Consider the following 26,113-nt stretch of genomic DNA (forward strand, 5'->3'; position numbering starts at 1 on the left):
GTAGTACTATATTCATAAAGCTCACATCATTTGCTAAATTGTAGCTTGAGAACAATGTCTCCATATCAGTCTTCATACATAACATACTGTCAACTATCTTTTAAACCTTGAAGGACTAAAGCAAAGCAGGGAGCCCTTTAAACGCCAAAGTCTGTGATATACTGAGTGAGGGGACTGAGCGTTTGCTGTTCAGGCTCCTCGGCTGTGGAACAACCTGCCTGAGGAACTACAGCTGGCTACATCAGTGTCCTCTTTTAAATCACTTTTAAATACTGCGTGCGTTATTTTTATTGTAAGGCCTTCCTACAGTATAAAGGTGTTTAAAATTTTAGGTTTCTTTTTTTCTTTTCAGTTACACTGTATTTTATTCTTGACATTGCACTTAAGTCTTGCACAGCTCTCTCTGAATACACCCATTGCTTTTTTAAACTTTTTATTTGGATGATTTTAATCATCCATTGTTATTAGTTCTATTTCTCTTTTATTACTTTGTATTTTATAATTGTGTTTTTGTGTTTATTGTGAAGCACTTTGTCACACTGATTTTGAAGTGCTATACAAATAAACTGAATGTTATTATTATTATTATTATTCTTATCTTAGAATTTGGAGTTATGTAACTAACATACGTTTATGTAAAGGCTTCGCCCTTTATGGCTATGTCTACTTGGATAAGGGCATAGCAGGATGTCCATGACCCAAAGGGTCCGTCTGGCACTCACAAGCACAAACACACACTGACTTCACATACAACAATAACCAGTCCAGACTCTGTCAATGTGTCACAAAGCAACAGCGCATCACATCACAATCCATCACTGCTGACACGTGGCACAGAAGCACTACAACACCTGTTGAGGTAATGACACTGGGGGAAAAATAAAGCCTACTGAGAAGCAGAAACAATGGTTACACACTGTAACAGTCAAGTAAAGAGCAGAGTAGAAAACTGAAAAGCTCTCCATGTGCCGAGAGGCTGCTGTGTTCAATTTACTAGGCGTGTACACCACTCTGATGGAGAGTTAGAACAATAGCTGTCTGGCTATGCAGAGAAGCTGAGCTGAGCTCACTCCTCTTGGCAATTTATGTGACCTGCTGCTGTTTTGTTGTCTGTACGAATCAAAATGTGATAATTCCACAGCAGCAGGGCAAAATGTTGAATCACCTTCCATACCGTGGGCACTTCCAGCACTTTTATGTGCAGAGACATGGGCGCCACCAGCAACCTGCAATAAGCATGTTCCTCCCCACCCTCATAGAAATGCATCTATGAACCCTGTGTGACGCAGGTCTGCCCAGAGGAACCCCACTGACAGGACGTGAGAGTTTTTCCTACAGGCTACACTGAAACCTGCTAAAGTAGGAATGAACACCATGAGTGTCCAATGACGCACGGGGTCGAAATGCAAAACAATACATGTTCTTTATCACCGTTGCTAACCTGCATCATTATTAATCACCCAGCAATGTATGTATATATTGTGACACACCAATTCTATCATTTAAACACTTGTATTATGTGTAGACTTTCACAACCACAACAAATTGTCGATGAACATTAAATATCCAGGAATTCACTTTTAACCTTTTCTAACCTCTCTCTCCCCTCTGTTACATTTTTCTATTATCTATAGGAACCACATGTGTGTCATTTACCGTTTACATAAGTGAAGACGAATTTCTACAGAACCTTGTTGTCAGACGAAGTTATCAGACATGAGTGGGAAAGTACATCTGTGGAAGCAGGTGGAAATCTCAGGTGGGAAATGATGTGGGGGTGGAATCTGAAGTGAATGTGATGTTTTTTTTTACACAGAACAATCTGGGAAGCCGCCCTTAGAAACTATTTTACAAAGGGCACACAATTTGAAAAAATGCTATCACATGCTATCCGTCTATCACGGGCTAACTTTAACCAATCAGGTTAACAGCCGGAGACCGCTACCATCAGCGGATTTGGTTGGTAATCAAACTCTTACCAAAGTCAGTCGAGAGAATGAAAACATTGTTTCCATCCAGAAAAGCCTCCAGTGCCGTTCTTTGCTCCTCTCTCAATGAAATAATTCACCTGTCCTGATATCTCTGACGCTTTAGCAGCGAAGCTAACCTCTTGAGGACAACAACAGTCATTTTCTCGCTGGTTGACACACCTTAACCACACTCGTAGTAAGTACAAGTACATTCACGTGTTTAACCTACCAGAAATCCTGAGGAGTTGTCCAGAAGGCAGCGAAAGCGACACACAAAGCTCCTCTCCAGGAAGGATGAGTTCTCAGGGGGAAGCTGCTCAGGGTTGTAGCTGACCACAGCTGAGCTGCTGTCCGGTTCCATCTCTGTATTTACAAAAAATATGAGTTGATGTCAGTGACTATGACTATAAGTAGTGAGTATAAAGTTACGTCAGTTTAATCTGAGGGTTCTGTGTGAAAAGCCCAGTGAAATAACAATCCTGCACAGCTTCCAGTCTCTCTGTATCTGCAACACTGTGTCCACAAGATTGATCAGATTCCTTGTGACACATGTCACATTACAAAAGCTACAGACTTTACAGACTCTTCATTTAATATCATATATGACAAAGAAAATTATGAAATCTTCACGTTTAAGAAGCTGGAAGAAGTGAATGTTCGACTTTTTATTATCATCGTACAGCAAAATCTGCTGTGCAGTGCCTCAAACCACACACACAGCTGCTAATAAAAATGTAAGTATAAAAAAAGAGTTTGAAAAGTATTTATTCTTGAGCTGGACTTTAACGTTGTTTCACGCCATCAGCTGCCCTCAATTGTATAATGTACTTATGTAATGAGGCCTTAAACTAACTGTACCTCAACACACCAGCTGACAGCATTTGTGGCAGTGAAACAGGAGACTGTCAACAGGGGTCAGTGCAGCAGTGGGTTAGTTGTGTCAAGGCTGTGGGTCTTACCCTAAACGCATTGCTCAGAACCAAAGCACATAAACATAAGCATCTTAAAACCCAAATACAGATCTGGGACCACTTCACCTCATAAGCCACAGTGAAGATTACAGGGTCATGTGACCTGACCCGGGATGGTCTTAAAGCTTAATGCCTAAACTGTGTCTACTTAATCGTCTGATATTGATGCCCAAATGTATGTTCACACAGACTGTGCGGGGCAGCTCAGTTAGTGCTTTAGTGAACACTGTACCAGGTCACAGCAATGTTTAACGTACGGCCACCACTGGGATGTATAACTTCCAGGTCAATGCATTCACCCAGTGCCTGCATAACCTGTAAATGTTTGCAGTTATGCCCAATTACCGCAAACATTCTGCAGAGGATGATCAAATCAATAAATCCTTACAAAGTGTACAGATTTAACAGCACACTCTGCATAAAATAATACATTTTGGAAACACTGCTGGGGGCTAACTGACAGATAAAATTGATCCTTCAGCTCGAAAAAAACAACTTCCTTGTAAATATACAATCATCTCTGGTATGTTGTATATTTTTTTCTGTGAGAGTGTGTTTCAGTTAATAAACCTGTATTCAGTCCAGACATGATCCCTCAGTCTTGCTATGGTCCTAATAGTAGACTCATGTAGGAGGAGAAAGTGATTACCTTCGGGGGAGTCCTGGGTGATGGCAGATGCAGCAGCAGGAGGAGGATTCAAAGCCCAGTGCAAGTTTCTCCTGAGCTCCTGCTGGTCCTCTGTATGGACCAGCTCATACACACTCTGGTGCATAACATCCGTCTGAGGAAAGACAACAACAAGAAAGTTTTGAAAAGTTACATGCAAGTGGAGACATACAGGATGTTGCCACTGCTGCAGCTCTGTTGTTAGGGGCTGTGTGCTTCATACTAACATGAAGCGGCTCCTTTATTAGGCTTGGGGGGTGTGTGCCCCTACCTCTCTGTTAGCATTAGTAATATATCCACCTAGCCCTGTGGAAGACCCCGGTCATATGCAATGAATGCAAAGTGCAAAAGCGCACAGTAGTAGGCAGGCAGGTATGTAGGTAGACAGACAGGAAGCCTTTCCAATGTTTTCTTACAGGGGCATACATGGGCTTATTATAGCCTTATTGTAGTAGTTTTTTATTTTTTACTTGTCAGAGCATTTGATTGCCGTCAGGATTTTAAGAGATTTTCTACAAGTATAACAAAAAATGCTTCTGGAATATCTAGACATCTTGGAATAGTAACTAGTTACCTGGGGGTGCCACTCCACTGTGTTTGCAGTCACAGAGGTAGTGCTATCAGAGGTAGTAGTTGTGGCAGCAGCCACAGTGTTAGCAGCTCTAGTCACATCGGTGTGTCGGCTCCAGCAGTATGTATGAGAAAACTCTCCCTGTAGGCTTACTTCTTGAAAACACTGTGTTCAAAAGCAAAATTCACTTCTGTATTGTTCCTAAAAGTCATAGCACAGGTGCACTCATCTGTTCAGAGTCTCAGTGTGTGCTGCTCACTGCAGCCCACTGCTGTGCCTGCTGGTTTGTAAAAAGGCCAAGCTATAAATAGGTCGGGTGTTCCTGCAGTTGTACGAGCCTCTGACTCTGCACCATGCAGGGAGGAGACCAATGGATCAAACAAGACCCCTGAGCCGCTCCCAGCTGATGCTGCACGCAAGCCATCCATCCAGACCCATCTATCAGCTCCTAAAACAGAGCCTCGAGATGTTTAATGTCATAACATGTGTGTATCTATAGATTTGTACCTCTTTAAAATATAATGACTTCAAATTTAATACATTCTCATTCCCTCTGACACTTTGGGTTGGTTTTTGGGATTGGCTGTTGGTGTTAAGATTGGACACCAGATCAAAAAAAAAAAAAAACATTTTTTCCAGAATCACCTACTGTACCTTCAATATAGAGGTTTACTTGAGCTCAGGTCCATGGCCTCAACATGTTGGAGGCTAAGAAAGAAAGCAGAGCGAGCAGAGAAGGGACCCCTCCCTGTAAATTCAGCCTGCTATGGCAGCTTGTCTGCAGCTCAGCTCATTACCAAAAGTAGAAATGATCAATCATCAGGAAAGTTATAACAAAAGGAGACACTGTTACTGAGTGACTTTTATTTTGAAGTCTGTGTCACCACTGATTCCACTCAGTGTGGTTATACAGTAATAAAAGTAAGCATTGTTCTTTGCTGTATCTGTCAGTCATCTCTCCCTCTGCATGCTCATCATAGTCATCCATCATCCAGAGTCTTCTGAAGTTAGCAACACCTCAGCCTTTCCTTAGAGGCTGAGCTATTAAACACAGACTGTAGGTAAAGCCGCAGGTGTCCGCGGTGTACGAGCTCTGGAGAGACCACAGTGGGGATTTCACGGTCACATTTTCTCAAACAAATTAGAAAGATAGAAGTCCCCGTACCTTGGGGTACTGTTTCCATTTCTATTTCCAATTATGTTATCAGTGATTTGAGGTGATTAGAAGTCAGAGGTATAGAAAGACTGGTAGTGCTACAGTACCTGGTGGAAGCCCAGGTAGTCCTGGATGGTGTGTGAGGAGTAGAAGATGATCCCACCGGCAGTGATAACCATGACAAAACCATTGAGAGCCTGCGGGTCAAACAAAGCAAGTACAAACACAGTTAGCAGAGACATTGTGTCTTGCAAATGATTTCGCACAATTATCTCTCTTTGTGTGAGAGCTTTCAGATAAGAGAATGGAGAACCAGAACTGAATTGTCAAAAGTTGTCTTTATTATGTTGGTGTCATTTCAGGCATTTCAGGCTGTGACATGAAGTTGATCCTATATTTGTACTGCAGATTTCTACATAATGTGTGTTGCAACACAGCAAACATCAGATTACTACAGTCTCACATTCAGCAGGTAACATTTTGCACCAGCTTTGCTCTCATATTTCCAGCATAAATAGGCTGCAACAAGTTTTTTTTCATGAAAGATTTAGAAAATCCCTCCTCGTGGGGTTGTCTCCACCAACCGGGCAAGTTGCAGTTTACATCCATGTCTGTCTAGACTCATAATATCTGCAGTGAAGTCTTTGAAGGACTTTAATAAAAGACATAAAGTGTATTTGCTAGCTTTACATGTGAGATCCCAGCGAATAATTTCCAGTGACAAACATGCTGTCTTCACTTCAACCTCAATTCAAGAACAGGTGGACACACAAGATTAGTGTCACCGATTCAGCGTATCAGTTCATCTTTGAGTGTGAAGTCCAAATCTGAAGAAATTCCTTCAAGGCGTTCCTCAGACATCAGCTTCATGAGAATGGGATGGGTGGATGTATGAAAAGCCTGAAAACATGATGCCTCTGGCCACAGCTGTTGTCAGCACCGAGGCATGGAAAAACAATGATGACTAATATAAATACATCAGTTTCCAGTTCATTAGATACACCGAGCTCAAACTAATGCAGTCTAAAAACAGTCATGCTCTAAATTCTGCCGTCATGAAAATGTAATCATTGAAACCATACTGTTTTATGATCACATTTTATGATCATTTTGTAGGATTTGGTTTGGAAACAATGACAGATTGATGGTTTAAACAATGTTTCTAATATTTTGTTCACCCTGTTCATTTCACTGAAGCTAGGCTAAATAACAGACACACCTCTCTGTTTAATGCAATTCTGCAGGGGTGGTTGTAGCTTACATTAGGGACGTTCCAACAGGTTGCCGTGGTCTTGGAAAACAAATATCACTAAATAACATTTAACTCTTACAACAGCTACTTCTATAACTGCCTTCAAGTAATGTTTGACGTACTCCTGTGTACAGCAAACCAGGCGTTCTCCTGTGGTAGACTGTTGTGCCACCACGTAGAACCACGCATGCGCAGTGCTGAGCTTTTTTTCCTCAAAATGCCATAGCCATCCCCTCAAACATTGCTGCTTATAGTCCCAACTTATAGTCACAACAGTCCAGTGCAAATCAGGTGGCACCATCATTAATTACAACCAACAGAATAACACAGACTTTAATAATGTAACACTGTTAGTTAAAGATTTCTAATATAACGATTTGTTTTCTACATATTTATATTATAAATGTGGGTGTAAGTCAACAAATATGTATGAAGCATATGGGCATACACACATTATTGAGATCTATTTTTAAGCGTCTTCTATTTCTATGAAATAAAAAAATAGAAAAAGCTTCCTCCATTTGTTTTCTACAGCTGCAGTTGTTGTTCGGCGTGGATAGTTAGGTTTGTGATGGATCGAGCTAGATGAAAGCTCTACAGTAAAATAAAGGGAAGGAAAGGAAAGGAAAGGAGTGAAAAACGAGGAAGCATGTTCAGTGAAATAGAGCACAATCATTGTTTCTCTACAAAGGGGAACAGCTGGTCCAACATTTCCACCTCACTTAACACACACACGCCCTTCCCCCGGTACGGAGACGTTTTCGTAAACAAACAGACATGTACCAACACACACTACACACACATGTACACACAACTGTCCCCACACAGCCACACACAGAAGCACAGTCATCTCTTTCCCAAATCAGCCCACAGGGGGGGACCAGTGATTCACCACAATTATCTGCCACGCTTCATCCACAGTAAACACAAACACACAAATGTCGAGGTTGAGTTTTCCACAGTAACAGATAATACATTCTGTCTTGTGATATGAAGGTTTCATTGAGTTAATCACTCTTGATGCGCCCACTAATTTCACACAAAGTTTGTTCAAAGTGAGGGAAATTGTGAAATGCTGTGTTGCTGCTGGACCCCGATGTGATGTGCAACCGTCAGAATGAGGCCATGTCTTTTAATACCAGATAGTCTACTCATGTGTACTCATTAACCTCCCGGCTGCGAATGATTCGATTCAGTCATGAGTGTGAGCAAAAGAAGAGCAATGGCTCGCAAATTTAGCTCTAAAATAGAAGAAAAAAAAGAAAACACAAAGAGGTCATTCTACATGGTTAGAGCAGGTTGTTATCAGTTATGGTCAAAAATGACTCGACTCAGCTTGTGTTTATTTCTGAAATAATGACTGAAAAGTCAAAGCACAATTAAGACATTCTGCCATGATTCCTCCATTTTCTGAGCGTGAATAATTGATAGGCTCACAGCTCCTCTATAATTCACCACCGTCTGATGTGAAGAACAGCAAAGAAACCAGCTCAGACTTCAGAAATAAACCTGACATTCCTCAGCCTGTGAACTGCTCGCAGTCCATCTCCCCTCTCATCTCGACGATTAGGAGGAGGAGGAAGATCCCCTGTGGAACACTCACCCTCTTTTTCTCCAAATGAGCTTTCATTTCTCATTACTAACAAGCTGGGGAAATGTAGGCTTATCATAATAATTAAACCTCCCTGGTAGGGTCGGTGTATGGCGGCCAGGCTGTTTCCTCTCCTCTGCTGGAATGCCAGTGTAATGCACATTGGGAGGAACTGGACTGGAAAATCAATGACTCCAGCAGATCCCAAAAAGATCTGGCAGCCAGTGAGCTCGCGCTCCACTCAATCACACATACAGTACAGAGGGCACGAAACCGCCGTGAACCAGGAGAGATTTTACCCCGGTTCAACTGGAATGGAAAACAGGTCTGATGGTTGCCTTTTCTTAAAAAGCTGAACCGTGACCTGAAATTCCAAAAATACAAGATTTTCAGACGGACACAGGTTTTACGGAGGGATGATTCATTCATGATGATTAATTGGATTTTATTTGATCCAAATGTTGCCTGTCACATTACAGCTAATAGCCCTCTGGAGCAGCTCTTTACAAACATGTTTAGAAAACCACACTCAGTATTCAGTGTTACATTTTTTAAACATAATCTTGTCTTTTATTCCTCTTGGCTTTATTGCTTATAATTCTATGACCAGATGTATGCAGACACCTGAACCTTACATCCATGTGTCAGCTTCTACTCCTCTGGTTCCAGCTTTTGCACAACCTGCTGCAGGGCTTTGCTCCCATTCAGACACAAGAGCATGGGGTCCAACACTGACATTAGGTGATGAGGTCTGAGCTGTCACATTAGCTATCTTAGTTAGCTTAGTTAGCTAGCCTCTCATCCATGACTAGATGCATGCTTGTGGTAAGATAAGAAAGAAGAAGTTCCTACAGGAAGCTCACAACAAGGTCTTCTTTGTGTCTATCTTGAGTAACCGGGTCCTGATCTCTGTAAAGAGACATTGCTGTTGAGTTATTGAGTCAAATGTACTGTTTTGGCGCTCGAGCAGCACAACCTGAGTGCTCTCCAAAACTCTGCAACTCGCAAAAAAACATCTAGATGGAGGAATAGCACTAAAAAGAAAAATATATAATTGATTTCAGTGAACTTTCCATTTAACCAAGTGGTTCATATGTATATGTTCATATTCATATGTAGTCTATTTAACCCCAAACCACATTTCCCTTCCGATTTAACCTTTTTGTGCCTAAACCTAACCAAACATTACATTAACATTAACATTATTGTCGCGCCATAAATCCTATTCATTTCTCAACAGTAATTTGTGACAGTTTGGCAGATACAGATAAATGTTGTCATCCTGTCAGATCACAAAACCTGTGTCTGTGTGTCATTTTTGTTTTCTGCATGGGGGCACTGTCATGGGCACAGGAAAACGCCTGTTTGTCACACACTACTGTCTAAAATATAATAATAATGATATAATATTATATTGAAATTATATCTAGATGTGATTTTGGGACTAATAAATGGAAATTTGCTCTTTAAATCACAAATCTTGAAACCTTGAACTATCACATTTCTGTTCAAAAGAATACATTTTTCAGCAGGAATTCTTTAAAATGTTCCCCCAAACGTATAACTCTTTAACCCTACCCACCAGCTGAGCAGTAGACATGCTTAACTAAAAAGCAGACTAATGTTAGATGAGGCCACAGCAGACTGTGACAGACATATTGAGTAGTAAGCTTCTCTGAGCATCTCAGCTTCTGTCATTGGCCTAAATAGACTTTGGGCACTTGTCAGGAAGAAAGAAAAACACTAGAGCAGACAGACAAATTAAATCAGTGTAGCTGCCCATCAACAGTCACCATCCTTGAATAATATGACAGTCTGAGTTAAAATAACAACAAATACAGCTTTAATTCTTACCTGCAGCAGAAGATCGCCTTCAGGAATCTTGGTCTCCACCGATCCTGCTGTTTTACTGTCGCCATCATTGGTGCCGGCCGGAGTGGCTCCGTTCCGACTGTTCAGGGTGACTGTACAAAGGGACAGACAGGGAGGGAGGGTGGTGGTGGAGGTGGGGAGAGGCAGACAGATTTTTAGTCCTGTGATAATGTTTGCAAAGCACTGCTGTGACTGTCAGATTGTCTTATGTTTAGCACGCTAAAGACGCTGCATGCAGCCCGCTCCCAGCTCATTAAACATTCATCACATGCAATCTGAAAGTCTAATTCAACCAAATCCAGACCTTTAATTCTGTCTAACTTGTGCACATCATGTTTCTATGAAATCAGCACATCAGTGATACAGACTACAACAGAAAAACACTGTAGCCCTAAAGCTGCAACACTGAGCACTCTGTGATATTAGTCTTTGACATGTTTAACACCACTGTTTCATTTTAATTACTACTTTAAAAAAAGTTCATTTCAGACTTGATTATTGTAATTGTTACTCCACTACATTTATTTGGCAACTTTAGTGACTCGTTTCTTTTCAGATTTAGTTTAATAACACAGAATATAATAAACAAATAAACTATGATGTAAAAATTTAGATTAAGATAAAGCTCTGTTGATCCACAGGGGAAACTCACAAGCTACCCAGCAGATGAACGGTAAAGTAGTTAAACTACCTCTACCCCCTTCAACATTAAAGTGATGAACACATTAATGCACCAACAATTAACAATATTAATAATATTATACTCTGAAATATCTGTAATTGTGTTTTGAGTACTTCTCCCTGTTCTAAGAATAACTTACATTTCTGACTTTTTGGCAAACAAACAAAGAAACAAACATGTATTTTCATGTGTGGTTGATACATATAAAACATTCAATATTTTCTTATATGGTGTTTAGCAACGCTTTAAACTTATTTCTGTATCTTGCAATATTCATCAAATGTGCAAGGCCTGTTTGTGGCATATGGCTGGGTTATTGTTTAAATCATTTCATACCGATGGGAAGAAAAATAGAAAAACTATATTTAACGGAAAACTACGGCAGTACGGTTGCTGTCCTCCAACAGCCAACACAAGACAAGGGTTAACAAATCAAATTAAGCCCAAACATGTATTCAAGTGTGTTTGTGTGTTCAGCTTTCACACGTGGACTAAACACAGTGATGGAGCTGCTGGAGAAAAGCTTTCCTTCTTCCCAGAGATGCTTTTTTTGCCACATTCAAGTGAGATGAGGCGACACTTCCTTCAGTCGTCACTACATGTTTGCACTTTACTGCCTGCTCAGCTCAGCTCAGCCCAACCCCCCTCCACTCTCCCAGCCAGTGTCACCACTCCCCCAGCTCCTCCCCCGGTCCCCTCTGCCTCCCCTCCCAGTCCCTCATTGGCTGGTGGCCCAGCTGTTCTCATCCTAATGGGACTCTCCCTTCTCCCAGCTGACATCACAACTTTTTTTCCTCCTTCCACTCAGCTCTGGTGCTCAGGGCATGTGAGAGGTTAGCTGGCTGGTGGCTTGAATAAGTGGAGGGGTCACTGCTCGTGTAGAAAAAGTTATGTATGTTTTTCAAAGTGTAATTCCATTTCAAGGATCACAAGACAATTATGTGCACTTGAAGATCAAACCTTGAAAAACAGAACGTGCATCCTAAACAAGTGTGACATCACAGTTCAAAGAGATTTGAGCTTAAATGCTTAACTTTTGGAGTTACAGGAAATCCTCTTGTTTACAAAAAAGGATATTAATGTCATCTCTGTGCCTTCACAGGGTTCAGAACAAGTTGAATTAAAGCAAAACTCATGAACGTTGCACAGAATTTAACATGGCAGCGTTACTAAACATCAGGGGCGCCCAAACTTTTTCCCTTGGAGGACTAAAACTGTAACTTAATGTGATAGTTGGGGTATTTTGGTGTGGGGAGGGAAGCAGAGCATTATTCTGCTAAACGGCACCAACAGCAAGATGTACTTTAGCCACCTGAAGAGGACCCATTTTAAAAAATAAACATCTGTTTAAGTGTATGCTATTTTGAACATTTTTGGCGCTTTACAGTGCCTCAGACAGCCCTTTCCTTTGGGACTACATTCCCTCAACCACACAATGTCCGTATTCCTACGCACAGCACAGCTGTTTGATCAGCTATTTGGGTTGGATTTTCAGGAGCTGTCTGAGGCAACATAAAGCACCAAAAATGATAAAATACAATGTACACTTAAACAGATATATATTTTTTTCTAGGTGGCTAAAATACGTCTTGCTGTCGGTGCTGTTTAGCAGTACAATGCTCTGCTTCCCTGCCGGTGCCATATGCTGCTGCATGGACGGAGAGCTGACGGTCATCTACTGCAGGTAATACACTGACTAGAGAAAGATACCTCATACAACCCCACATCAGAAGACTAGAAATAACACTTCTAATGGTGGAACACATGCCGAAAGCACACACATAGTCTAACGTCATGTTTTATTATGAAAAATGGTTATTAATTAGGTATCCTACATATTAAATGGGTATTTTTCCTGATAAATATCATAACAGCATAGAGATTAAGATCATTATATTCAAATATGAATTTTTACTAGAAACACCTTGCAGGCCAAACTGAACCTTATGGTCAGTTTGGGCAGCCCTGCTGTACACTATGTGCACTGAGTTTACCACCATGTGTCAATCTGAATGAGTTTGATTATTGCAAAAAAAGAAAAAAATGAAATTGAATCAATCTTATTTATACAGACCAATACATGTGGTGCATCACAGGCGTGTAGCTTTTCTCTGAGTTGATGACTTTGTTGGTCATACAAAAAGCAGCTTGAAGACATCACTTTGAGACATTATTGACTGTCTGAGAACATCGATAGCTGACAATAGATTATCAGCTGATAAATGATAATAAGATAAACTGTTAGGCCCGGCTAATATCATCCTAACCATTTGCTTTTTCTATTACGTGAGACGATGAGCTGCAGTGATGTCATGAGAAAGAGAGCAGTGGTCAAGCACATTAATCTCTGACCCCTGCGGGAGCACCGTGCTGTGACCCGCGATGACCTTTGGCCCTGAAGGTGATGTATGACATGATTGGGTGACTGGGTTCTGGGTCAGATCTTTTGTTGTCTGCAAACGGGGTTAACAAGGAGTCCATCTGAGGGGCGGTGTTAGGAGTGTCGGAGCAGACACTGGATAGCATATGGGCTTTGTGTGGGGAGTCTGACGTGGCTTGTACCTTCACACGAGACACAGCTTTGGTTGGACACCCCTGACCTTATTCCCATACAGACATTTTGGATCAACTTCTAGAGGGCTGCTGAGAACAATGTGTGACATAATCTAACATACTGGTGAGTCAATGGAGTTGGCAATGCATCACATGTTAGATATGCTGGAGAGTGGCCCCATAAAGAAATGCAGGAGCGACTCACAGCTGGAAGAAAAACAATTGGTGGTGCACTGGCTCCAGGACAGCTTGTATACTGATGCTGTCATCCCTCTGGTCTCTCTGTCTGTCTCCATGATCAGTTATCACATATAAAATATATAAATGCCATCTAGTGCTGACACTCAAGTCAATTATTGTATTGATCAAACAAGAGAAAATGATCCCACTACAAAAATCATTTAAATCATGTATCAAGCAAAAAGCACCAGTTATCAGCTGGTTTCAGCCTCTTAAATGTAAGGATTCATTGTTTCTCTGTGTAATTATAATGTTATATATATAATATTTTAGAGTTTTGCACACTTGGTCAGAGAATACTGAGAATACACAGTAATCTAAGGGCAACATCAGGCATTTTCACAGCTTCACAGCCCTGAATGCTCACAGTAAGAGACCCTTCTTAAAGAAACAAAAAGACACATTAATAATCTACCAGTAACAACTGATTGGAAAATCATTGTAGTTACTCTTTGTTTGTTTATGTTTTCCTATTTGAAATATTTTTTTCCACAGTAGCAGTTGAATTAACATATATATCTGTGCATCCATATGTTGGCACAATATTATATACTCATTTTCTTTGAATATCAACTGCCAAAAGCGCATGGTCAGCATGTGCCATCTGTGTATTTTGTGGTAGCAGCATGAAGAATGAAAGGGTTCACAGACTTCAGAGGACATCTATAATGCCAAAACATAAAAAATAAAAACAAAGACAACCAGGTTGATACTCTATATGGAGTGGTCACAAAAAAAGCCAAGTATTTAAATTTTTTAAATATTTTATCTCAATTAAATGTGCTTTGCTCACTTGTGATCCCACACACAACGTGTTTGTTTCACAAATCCATCTGAGAAGGAGCTGATAGAAACTGTTTGGAAAAGGCCAGGTGCTTTCAAAATATACTTGTAAGGTGATTGGATGAACCATCCGTCTTTAACCGTCTATCACAGGCTAACTTCAACCAATCAGGTCAACAGTAGAGCTCTACCGGCTGTGCCAGCTGCTAAATCAAACACTCACAAAGGCCCGTCGGGAGAAGAGCCAAAAGATCTTTTCCATCAAGACAAGCCTTCAGCGCCGTTCTTTGCTCTTCTCTTAATGAAGAAATGTTGTCCAGTTCAGATGAAACTGCTGCTATGGCAACACCCAAGCTAACCTCTTCGGTGACCGCAATTGTTCACAAGCTAGCAGTCGCTTCTCACTGACGTCACATCGAAAACAAGGCCGTAGCTGCTGCCTCTATTTCCTCAAAGGACGCTGATTGGTCAGATCATTTTTTGACTGGCTACAAGCATGTAGCTTGAAGATTACATAGCTGTGATCTCTCAAATGCCCCGTCAGGGGTGGTTTGGTGGCCCATTCGCAGGACCTCCCCTGCAGTCGTTGCGTTTGTGACCACGAATAGTTTTATCTTTAATTAATGTAATGCAAGTAAGTTAACGCACATAAAATGATGCAGCTGATGTCACATACTTTACGAAAGTGGTGTGAGCTACATCAGTTACATGACATACAGTTATTTTAACCCAATGTATGATCTTTTCCTAAACTTAACCAAGTAGTAACAGAACTGTAAGTCTTTGACAACGTTATTAACAGTCCAAAAGTCGTCAGTCATTCTTGATTGAATGAGGTCTTGAACCCGTCGTCAGCACTAATTATTTTGAAAGTCTAACCAGATGTTGCATATTACGTCTTATTGCTAACTTGACTGTAGAGCTCTTCATGTGCAAAACTGACACTAGAGGTATAAATAGAGCATCATAGAGTCATGACCAAGCTGCTGTATTTAACGAGTTGTGAGTGGGACCGTGTTGATAATTACATTATGAGTTTCAATATTATTACAGTGCCTTTACTTAGTTTGGTCACTACACTACAGATTACTGTGATCTTATTGTCTTTTGTAGTCATGTCAGCTGATTTGAGATGATAACCACCATAGAAGCATCCATACCTCTAACCAATGATCACCAAAACATAGTTTTGGTTCATGTCTACATCAAAGTGTTTTGCCATCTCTAGAAAACAAAGGTTAATCATATCGAACATCCATGTGATTATTATTTTCTGGTCATGAGGACACAAAGGTTGTAACATTGGATTTTCTTCTGTGAAAACATTTCAGCCGAAAAATAAGTACTACCCTTTGTCACCATCTTTGTGTGTGTGTGTGTGTGTGTGTGTGTGTGTGTGTGTGTTGTGGCAGCGCTGTGTTTGTTGTACTCTGCTAGTTTACACCTCAGAAACCACAGGTATGCAGCAGCGTCAGTGGCATAATCCAGCCAGAGAAAGTGGGCCAACACAAAGCCTCTTGAATGGCCAGAGGAGGACAAAGAGCAGATCTTGTTATCAAGCTTCAGCGGGCACAAGTGTACATAATGAAAAATTTACATTCTCGCTGCCATCATATATATGTGGCATAATAGCGCTCCAGCAACCACCCAGAGGCATTTCCAGTGAGCTGAATGGAACAGCTTGACTTTCCCATGCATACATCTCTGCATAATGGAGCTCCACAGCTACTGGACAACAAACAGCAAAACACTGATTGGCCTCATATGAAATGAGTCCAGATGAGACCATTCTTCTTTTTCATCAACTTCATTCTGCACAATAACTTCTATTTTTCTGCTGACACTTTAAAATGGATTTTAAAAAATCTGAATGTACAGGTCAAATTGCACCTTTTGGTTTTTGGGAACAAAAATATTTTTTCTGCAACTCTTTAATAACTAAACTTAACTTACTTGCTTACTTACACATCCAGCATTTATGAAACAATATGATGTCAATATGATGCAGTTAGCTAGTCTCTAACTGTCTATCTGCTGTTTGGTGATGAGCATGTAGTGTGCAGAGGGGGTTTGGACTTGTGTCTGAAAACGACACCATGAGAGCAGCGAGCGCTAAACAAAACAGTAAAGTTAAAAGAGTTAAAGCCTGAAGGAGCTGCAGGTTCAGCTGCTAATTGTTTATCATTATGTCCATGTATGTTCTCTGTACGTACATCATTATTAGCGACACCTTTCACATTACACATTATCATTGAATACATTTGTTATCATAAAAATATACATTATTTCCACTTTAAAATCCAGTTACAACTGAACATTCGTAAACTAAACCGTAAAATCTCAATCTTAACAAGTAGTCATGTGGCCCATCTCATGTGGGAATACACGACACCACTATTCATCAAACTTAAAAAAACATATGCATACAAAACAACGTGCATCTTCCAGCAACACACACACAATCTCATCTGTTTCAAATACCATTCAATTCCTTTAAAGATCATTTGTCTTTTTCTAGCATTGGTAAACTTCATAAGCTGCCTTCAAATACAGCTGGTGAGGTCATACTTTCACATGGGAATTTACAGTATATTGTTTGTCACTGTAGTTTAATACAGTATATTGTTTCTTACTGTGATTTAATACGGTATTTTGCTGATTACCATGATTTTCTACAGTACATTCCTTGTTCCTGTAATTAAAAACAGTGCGTTATTGTCATTTTTACAGGACATATTTCACTACTGTGATTCTTCTACAGCAGTAGTTCAAGTTTTTCTTGGCTTTCATTATTGACTGAATACACAGTATTCTGCTGTGAAATAGTATACAGTAATTTATTATGCCCAGACACAGTAAATTACTGTGGATTTCACAGCGATTTTTTACGGTGTATGTTCAGCTTTCAAGACATTTAAGTTAGAAACCATCACCACACATCGATAACAAACATGATGTGGATGTTGTTAAGTAAATAATGCAGTTTCAGTTAACAACTTTTATACCCTGTTTTGCTCTGACTGTAACAATGAAATGTTCTGAAACCACCAGAACTCTGAATCTTCTCAAGTCAAAGCCATCAAGTCTGCATTTGTTCATTTGGGAAAAAAATAGAATTTGCAGTTTTTTTTTAGAATTGACAAAGACAACAGTAGATTGTAGATGTCTTTTTTCAATTCTAGGAAACAAACTAAAAAAGGGAAAGTAACAGAATAATCCACTGGCTGAAATTTCTCTTGTTCTAACAGAAATTTGACTTGTTACCATCACCTAAATCTATTTCTGCAAACTTTCGGGGAAATTTGAATCATGCTTTACGATCTGGAGCTGCAGTACAGTGATGGAAAGCAGGACTTAACAGGCATGAGCAGTCAACCCAGCACTGGAGGTGATAGATCAAACCTGACAAACAAGCAGTGACCCTGAAAATCAGACTGTTTGTCATACTTCAGCTGCCTTTGGAGGCATTTTCTTATTGCACGGTGTTTTCTCTAGTAGGTAGTGATGCAGCTGAATCCATTCATCATCATCTATCATTAATCTCTCAAGCCAAGGCTTAGGTAACAAAACTTTGACTTTGACTAAATCAAGTTCAAGTCACATGACCTCCTCAGTTCTGTTTTTTTAGGTACTTTATTACTTTATTTATGGTATATTGTTTTTCTTTTTGGGGACAAATTAAAAAATGTAATGTTTTCCTGTAGAAGTTGGCAACAGAGCAATGAGGATATTATCAAGAGTGCATAACTTGATTACATAATTAAAGAGCACCTATAACTGGCGTTGCACATGTCATATGGCATTCATTGATTAGCCTCCTCCAGTCATGCACCATCCTCTGCAGAAGAGTCTCATCTCAAATCATTTAAACTAAACTGTGAGACTAATATTTTCAGAGGGTGAATACATGAATACTTAACTCATTAAATACCTGTTGTTGTGACTAAAAAACGATCAGGAAATGGTAGGTAAGCTTTAACATGATGAGAGGGCACATAGAAACACCACGTTTCAGCCCTTTACCACTAAATGGCTGGACTGATGATTTGCAGTTGTATTGCTTGCTGCGTCTACGAGTCTTCTTGTTCCACCTAGAAAGCTTTGTCAGTATGTCATTTGTTCTCATGGATGTTGTTCTATCGTGCATTAAGGCAAAAAAGTTTAACTTCACGGTATAAAATTTCCTGAATCTTTTGCATTGTACAGCCCAAAGAGCACGTGCACAGACGTTCACTATTAACTGTTTTAATACGGCTTCTTTCATGATGTCAGCTTTTAGTAAAAAGTGTTTTTGGGGCCAGTGTGCATCATGTGACGTTGTGATTACACGGTTTGACCACTATGTCAAATTAGCAACAAAACCTTAAACTTGCTTACATTAGTCCAGCCCATATAGCTAGCATTATCAATGTGACAAACACTGAGAAGCCACAGTTTGATAAAAACCTCCCTGATCCTTTGGATCTCAAATTAGGAAAACTGTGGTCTTGGTTAACTCGAGTGCTACTGCATATATGACAAAAATAGTTTAAAGTCTTTTGTGGCTCCAGAGGAAGCTGCATTTAATCTGATAAATTGCCTCTCACTCATTGGCAAAGTTGCATTGTGGGTAATGTAGGCACCAGATGAAAAGGATGAAGAATGACAGGAATAAAAAAGGTGATATCTCTGGTTCTGCTGTATCAATTCTTGTTCATTTGTTTTTAAACTCTCCACAATGTGTCCAACAGCGTCAGTGGACTGTTTTACAAAACCAGAAAAAGGCAGCAATGTAGTTTCCTCTCGGAGTATAAATGTAGTTTTCTGTTAACAAGGTCTTAGCACCACATAGACCCGCCCAACCAAATGAAGTCCAGTTGTCACAACACTTTCAGAGGACAAATCTTCAGTCCTGGGACTGTGACCCAGAGGCCATCTTGGCTCTGGTCCCGGCCTTCATCACGGAGCCTCCAGCATAAAGCTTACTGACACTGCTCCACAGAGAGCAAGACTTGGCCTGGGTTTGCTGGGGTTTATCTCACAGAGGGCTTTAATTCACTGGAGGCTGAAGCCCAAAAACATTTAGCACACTGAAAATATTTATCAAATATTTGACCACTGACAATTTGTCCCATCGTGCTATTTACAACAGGATTAGCTGGGATGTTCTGTGCTTGTACCACTTAAATTTCCAACCCAAACCCTACATGCCATCCTGGCATGTTTCCAGAGCCTTGTTACAGGCCGCCGTGTTCCCTTGAGCACAAAACAACCCACTCATGATGCTGCCAGTGGAGACGTGAAGTTTTTGCAACCAATCACAGGACAGATTTGGGATTTGAAATGTTACTTAACACCGAAGAGCTGCAGTTAAAACCAACACCATCTCCTGATCATCATTACTCAGTTGTTTTTAGAAGAACAGAGCTGTGCAGACTTTGACATCATTGACAAGCCATAGTGATATATAGTGTTAGTAGTAGTAGTAGTGTCAGTATATCTGTAGTTACAGATTAACTAACCAATCAACTTAAAAACATTCATAAAAAACAATTCATAATGACCCACTGTTTGCATTTCAGTGACTGAGCAGTGTATCACAATGAACTTGTTTGTTTACACCCCATAGTACGTGTCTCTGCTCAGGTCACATGGGATAACAAAAGCAGCAGTCCGTATCATGAAACAGTGCTATATTTGGACAGCATTAACCCAGCGTATTAAGCCAGGGGTGAGGGGGTGGGGGTGGGGGGGGTTCTGGGCCACAGTGACAGAGCCCAGTGGTGTTGGACATCCTCAGCCACTGTGTTAATGCTGACGATCAGAGGACACGCCTCACACACATGGCCCATACTGGATCTACAGAGGAGGGAGGAGGCAGCGCAGTTTATTTTGGATCCACGCCAGGACTGATTCAGAACGCAGGCAGCGAGGACGAGAGCAAAACAAAGAATTACTTTTACTTTCACAGCTGAGAAGGCCATCAGTCATCAGCCACCAAACACGTCACACTTCACTTCTCTTGTGTATTGTTGAGTGTAGTTACATGCAGTCTTGTATCCTGGTTAAGTGTCTTATCCTGCTTGTAATCCATGTTTCAACAAAGTAACCTGGTGATTCATCTTTCTGTTTGCATGACTCTAACATTCTGAGTTCTGCTCTGGTCACCATGAGTATCTTTAACATAAACAGGTCAGGGTGAAGCCATTTTGGTTCCTGGTTGCCTGAACACTGTGGCAGGTTAACACCGTCTGCTGGGTTCAATTCCTTTTGTGATCCATAGCCTCATTAGTGCAGATCATTCTACATTTTTTCTCTTAGTTTGGTTGTTATCTCCGAAAACTATGTGAGCTAAAAGTGCAGTCGACAGTGACTGAACAGCTGGATCAGCTGTGCCACTGGATCCTGGTTGCTTTCTTTACAGAGAAAGGTTTGATACTTATACCTGCATATTTGACATATGAGTTATTTCAATTAGGCTGTACAGTAGGAAATGAATATGTTTATCAATTCAGTGTTTATTTGTATGGGGTCAAGTATGTAGCATAAACCATTGCCACAGACTATTCTTTACTAAAAAAAAAAGAAATTCTTTACTGACTGGATGAAAATGACACTTGCTTGGCCGTCATTAGTCTTTGCTTAGGAAAACATGAAATGTCTCCATAAATGTCTGCTTCTGAATACATTTGAGATGAGAAAAAGGCTTTGCAGTTGTGCCGTGTTTTTAAATTTGTAAATAGCATAAGTAAAGAGTCACTTCTGCATTTGACACAATTAATTAGAACACTAAATTGCTTAGAAAAAATGATTTATCTGACACCTTGGTATCTGAGTCACTGTGGGAAGTAAAGTACAGGATAAGCCTGGCAGTCAAGCAGCATTGTCATGTGCTGAAAATCAAATAAACACAACAGGTTTTAATAAATATATTATTTCACATTATATTCATATTCATACTGTATAATAATCATTGTTTTCCACTTAATATTTTTTTTTATATCTTCGTCATAGTTCTCCATAATAACATGGAAGAGGAGTCATTATGCACCAAACCACTGTCGAGGTCTCATCATCTCTCACTGAGGCAGACTACGTTGAACTTGCTTTGTGGTAGTATACCTCTCTGGTGGTTTAACTTACTGACAACACTGTTGTTTAGTGACAAACAACAAAAACGACCACTGCCTTCTTCCCTCGTCAGTGAAAACAAAATGCATTTCATCATAACCTTTTGCAATGAGTCAACTGATAAAAAGTGATAATAAAAAAAACAGTAGAGAAAGAAAGCTGACAGTGTCACCTGCATCAGTGTTTAAATAAGCTTCTTTGAGCATCACGCTGTGCTCAGGAGGTCTGAAGTCACTGCAGCGCTCTTTAAAACTTTCTGCACAGCTCAGGTGTTAATCTGTTCACGAACATGTTCGCAGCTAATCAGGAAGTGCAGCTCAGGCTCCTGACACTGTAGCTGGAGAGAAAGTACTCTGGATTCAGATCAGTAGTGACAATTGTGTGTGCATGTGTGTGTGTTCTGTTTTTGTAAACCACTAAAAATAGAACTGCAACCCATTTTCTTTGTATTTTTTTCCAACACAGTTCAGCCTCAGTTCAACTAGTTTTTGGGTTAAATTATGTTTTGACTCAATGTTTGCATGGGAGAAGATCTACTGCAGCTATGTTAGCTTTTCCAGTAGTGCTATTTACAATCGTTACGATTTAGTGTTAGTAAGTCAAATTTAAATCATTCTTTTGTGTGTTCTGGTGTCTTGTATCGATTCAAACTAAAAACTAATGAAAAACATGACAGCATTACTCTGCATTAAAGCCCCCCTCCAGTCCAAACTGTGTTTTTCTTCTTGAGTTTGACACTAGAAGGCTGTTTCCACATTCACTGCTCACAGTGTAAATTTTCTCGCTGCTCATTGAAAATCTGATTTTAAGAGGCGAACCGGTGTGACTAGTTTGTGACATCACAAATAGGTTGGAAGCCAATCCTGGTTCGTTTTTTTTGTATGCCTGAATACATGAGTGGAGGAGATCTTTAAGCCTGTCAAAGACCTACATGCCGTCACGTGACACCACAAACACAGAATAATACCCATCATTCAACCCTGCAAATCTACCAAGCTACAACTCACTTCTGCACAGCAGTGGTCATTTTTTTGTTTTCTCAATGTGCAGGAAACTGAGTGTGTGTCAGCATGCACACATGCAGCCACACACAGCACAGTGCATGCATACAGTATGTGTGTGAGTGTGTTTGTGTGTTAATTATTCCAGCAGAGTGTGAATGGCAGCGAGTAAATATAGAACGTTTCAACTCCTTCACCCCCCCAAACACTGCGGTAAATGAACACGCGATGCACACATACCGCCCCCACATCTACTAACATACACATGGATGCACGCAACACACACATGCAGCCACACATATAGAGGCTGAACATGAACACGCGGCCACTAATGCAGGGGGAAAGCACGCACCCTGTGCTGCTTTCGTGTCTCCCGAGGTTTTCAAGATCACATGGTTGCATATTTGCTTATGAGAGGCGATCCACAGAGGTGGGAGGAGGAGGAGGAGGAGGAGGTGAGGAGTGATAGGATTTGGGCGGGGTATGATGGGGAGGGGTCACCGCTGATTACCAGGTTCTCCCTTTGGTGGCCTGCATTCCTGGCTGTGCCGTGTCGTGATCAGCGGGGCTGGGGGATGGGGTTAAGCCCTGTAGGGGAAGGACGGAGGGAAGGACGGGCAGAGGGAGGGAGGCAGGGTCGTCATGAAGGGATGACCCACTGCTCATTGTGTAGCCCACACCGCTCTGCCGCTCATTTGTTTGCAGATAGATGACCTACAGGAAGGAGGGGGAGGGGAGGCGGTACTTCAAATAACAAATCATCGCCCCCATTCAGAGCTATACCGTAATGGTTATCATGATATGTCACAAGACTTTCTCAGCAGCCTGCAGCTCTGACACATATGTCCAGCTGTGTGCCAGTTGTATGCGTGCCGTGTCATGGCAGCCATGTATGGACATTAATTTCATTCAAACTGAGTTATTTTCTTTCAGGCGTAGCAACATGTTCTGCAACACTGAAATCATTTGAATTAACTGATGTGACAGCTGCATTATTTGACAATAATGTTTTTACAAAACAGAAAGATCAGAAGAGATGCAGGATTCCTCTACAGTGTAATCTCTATTACATTAGTCTAGCATCAGTGTACACACTAGCTTCATGTGTACAACAAAGCCACATTGTACTACAGTCAGAATAGTGTTTTACATAATTCATTTTCTATATCCATGTCCTGATCCAGTGGGAGTTGCATAATGTGTGTGCTGTGCAGGTCCATGTTTGCTGTCTCTCTATTAATGGAAGACATTTCAAGCCGGAGCTTTTATAATAGATATAATGGTCTATCATATGGAAACTTGTGAAAGATTAATTTCTCCTCTGCTGCCACGTTGTTCTTTTGTTCCTTGTGATTTGAAGCTCAAGGAGCCTAACACAAGTCGAGAGGCCACATGGTGAAAAAGTTCAGGAGTTTAAGTAATCATTGGATTATATTACTGTACAACTGACAGCTTTCTGGTTAGATGCTAAACTAAGTTCTCTGTCTCAGTACCAGTGCTCTGTGCTGTTAAAACCTCAAACAAGTTCAAACAATACACTCCTTTGTTCAGTGATAGGAGGCGTATCAGAACCCTTTACTCAAAGATGCAATAACTGACTTGTTAGCCACATTGCAACCAGGGGTGTCAAGATTCTCCAAATCCATGATTTGATTTTGGGTCACAATTCAGTTTAATATTCTATTAAAAAATAATAAAATAAAAAACAAACACAGCCCTGATGGCTATACCATTGTTACACCATCCATTCTTGATTTATAGATCAACAGAACCCTGGTTTTATGCCTGACAACTTACATTTTCATATTCTTCTTTAAAAAGATAGGCTACATGGGGTCAAGTGTGAAATGAAATAAATGATTTAGAATGTGATAACAGTGACTTATTCCACAAACTGATCAACACACAAACAAAAAGAAGACTCCTGCTTTTGATTTCAATGATCAACATTTAAAGGTGCACTATAAAGAAACTTAATTTAGAACAACATCATCAGCAGAGTGTGAAGAAACAACAGTTTGTCAAAGACGTCTATGTAATGTGTTGAAGAGATACATGCTAATTAGCTAGCCTCGGGCCTGAAAACTTCTTTCTCCCAGCGGTCCTAAGCCCCTGCACTAGCAGTGTAAACACCAACACTCTCCAGGTAGCTGCTTGGTAAACTGTGCTAACAGTAGATACAGTGATGGATTTATAAACAGAATACAGTTGACCATAGGTAGAAGTTACTCTGTTGATATGGAGTATGAATTCATGCTGGAAAATTCTTACGTATTGCACCTTTAATTTGATTTATTTTTTATTCAAAATCTAAATCGTGACACCCCTACTGTAAACACAACAGTTACACAGTATATTATCACTTTTTAAGATCATATGACTGACAGCTAATTACTCAGTCATGTTTTATGACTGTAAATCCAGAAATCCAGACTCTTATCTTTTAGCAAAGTTTCAGTCTTCGCCAACTCCAGAGGGAAATATCTGACTCTCTAGCTTGTGAGATGCTCAACTTTGTTCGCCAGCTCATCTTTCTATCTGCCATTTGCAGTTAGACATGAGCCAAAAGGTGGAATTGTGTGTCATCAAACTAAAACAATCCAAGAGTTCAGGGGAGCTGCAGCATTACGTGAGCTTTTCTGTGGGTTCATCACTTCAACTTACACATTTCTTACACATTGTTCACTTGAAAGTATTGATCAGTGCAGCTTTGATTAAAACTGTGCTAAATCAGACACTAGTGGAAATAAGTTCCACATTTCACCCCATAAAGCCTGAAACAGTTTTCAAGGATTACACTGAACATGTCTGAGAGGGAGCGCTACCGCCAGTGACGCTCAGCCAGCACCGACCCACAGTGAAGTGAATCCCTCTGCAGTCACAGGGATTATGTCCCCTAATCTCCATCTATATTTACAATAGAGTGTTTCTGAAAGAGCTGCAGTTCACTTTAACAACAGGCTTGTTGCTGCTGTACGATAAAATCACAAGATTAATCATAATTTCCAATCCTGTCCACTACAGGTTTAAACTGTGGACTGCAGTGTTATCTGAAGCACAGTAGTGACCATCTGACGTGCATCTGTGAGAGTACTGGTTATGCAACAGCGGTCATGTGACGGCAGGTTTGGTTCTCGCAGCCTGCTGCTGAAATTCAGGGAACCTTTCCAGAGAAACAGAGAAGAACCAGAGGGGGGTCAGGTGTGAATGAGAGGGAAAGGAAAAGGAAAAAGGACAATCAAGCCAATTGGCTTTTGGAAACGCTGACTCTTCCAAGAAACCCAAGGGAGACCTTATTGGCTTAGTTGTGTCATCCAGGATCTTGTCAGGGTTTTCTCCACTGTAAACACTTAAAAATGTCCCCACAGGACCAATCCTCACCACGGAGGATGACCCCTGCTCATCTAACGGAGCTAAGAACTGGAAGAAAACATAATCACTATGCTGTCATACATGCTCAATTATTTTAAACTTCCCCTCTTAACCTAAAAAGAGAAGTCACACAGTAGGTGGATGAAACGTCTTACAGGAAACACTCAGGAGGAATGTCACGGTGGAGCAGCTTTCAGCAGGAGAGGGAGAGGAGGAAACATCTATAAAGTGAACAAACAAGACAGACAGCACTGAACACAGTAACCTACATTCAAGGAGTCATGAAGGAAGACATCTTTGGTCTTGATTTTTTGATTCTGAG

General features: G+C 40.6%; 1 protein-coding gene across 1 annotated transcript in view; it reads right to left on the reverse strand.

Moving 5' to 3' along the window:
- LOC141002375 (aryl hydrocarbon receptor-like) overlaps positions 1-26,113 on the reverse strand; it is a 45,429-nt gene that overhangs the window by 8,284 nt on the left and 11,032 nt on the right. Inside the window, exons 3-6 of the mRNA XM_073473689.1 lie at positions 10,033-10,142; positions 5,443-5,532; positions 3,591-3,723; positions 2,200-2,333 (exon numbers count right to left, since the gene is read on the reverse strand). Coding sequence (XP_073329790.1) covers positions 2,200-2,333; positions 3,591-3,723; positions 5,443-5,532; positions 10,033-10,142 — 467 coding nt within the window. The remainder of the gene's footprint in view (positions 1-2,199; positions 2,334-3,590; positions 3,724-5,442; positions 5,533-10,032; positions 10,143-26,113) is intronic.

The sequence above is a fragment of the Pagrus major genome, chromosome 9 (assembly GCF_040436345.1).
Source record: "Pagrus major chromosome 9, Pma_NU_1.0".
Classification (NCBI taxonomy): Eukaryota; Metazoa; Chordata; class Actinopteri; order Spariformes; family Sparidae; genus Pagrus; species Pagrus major.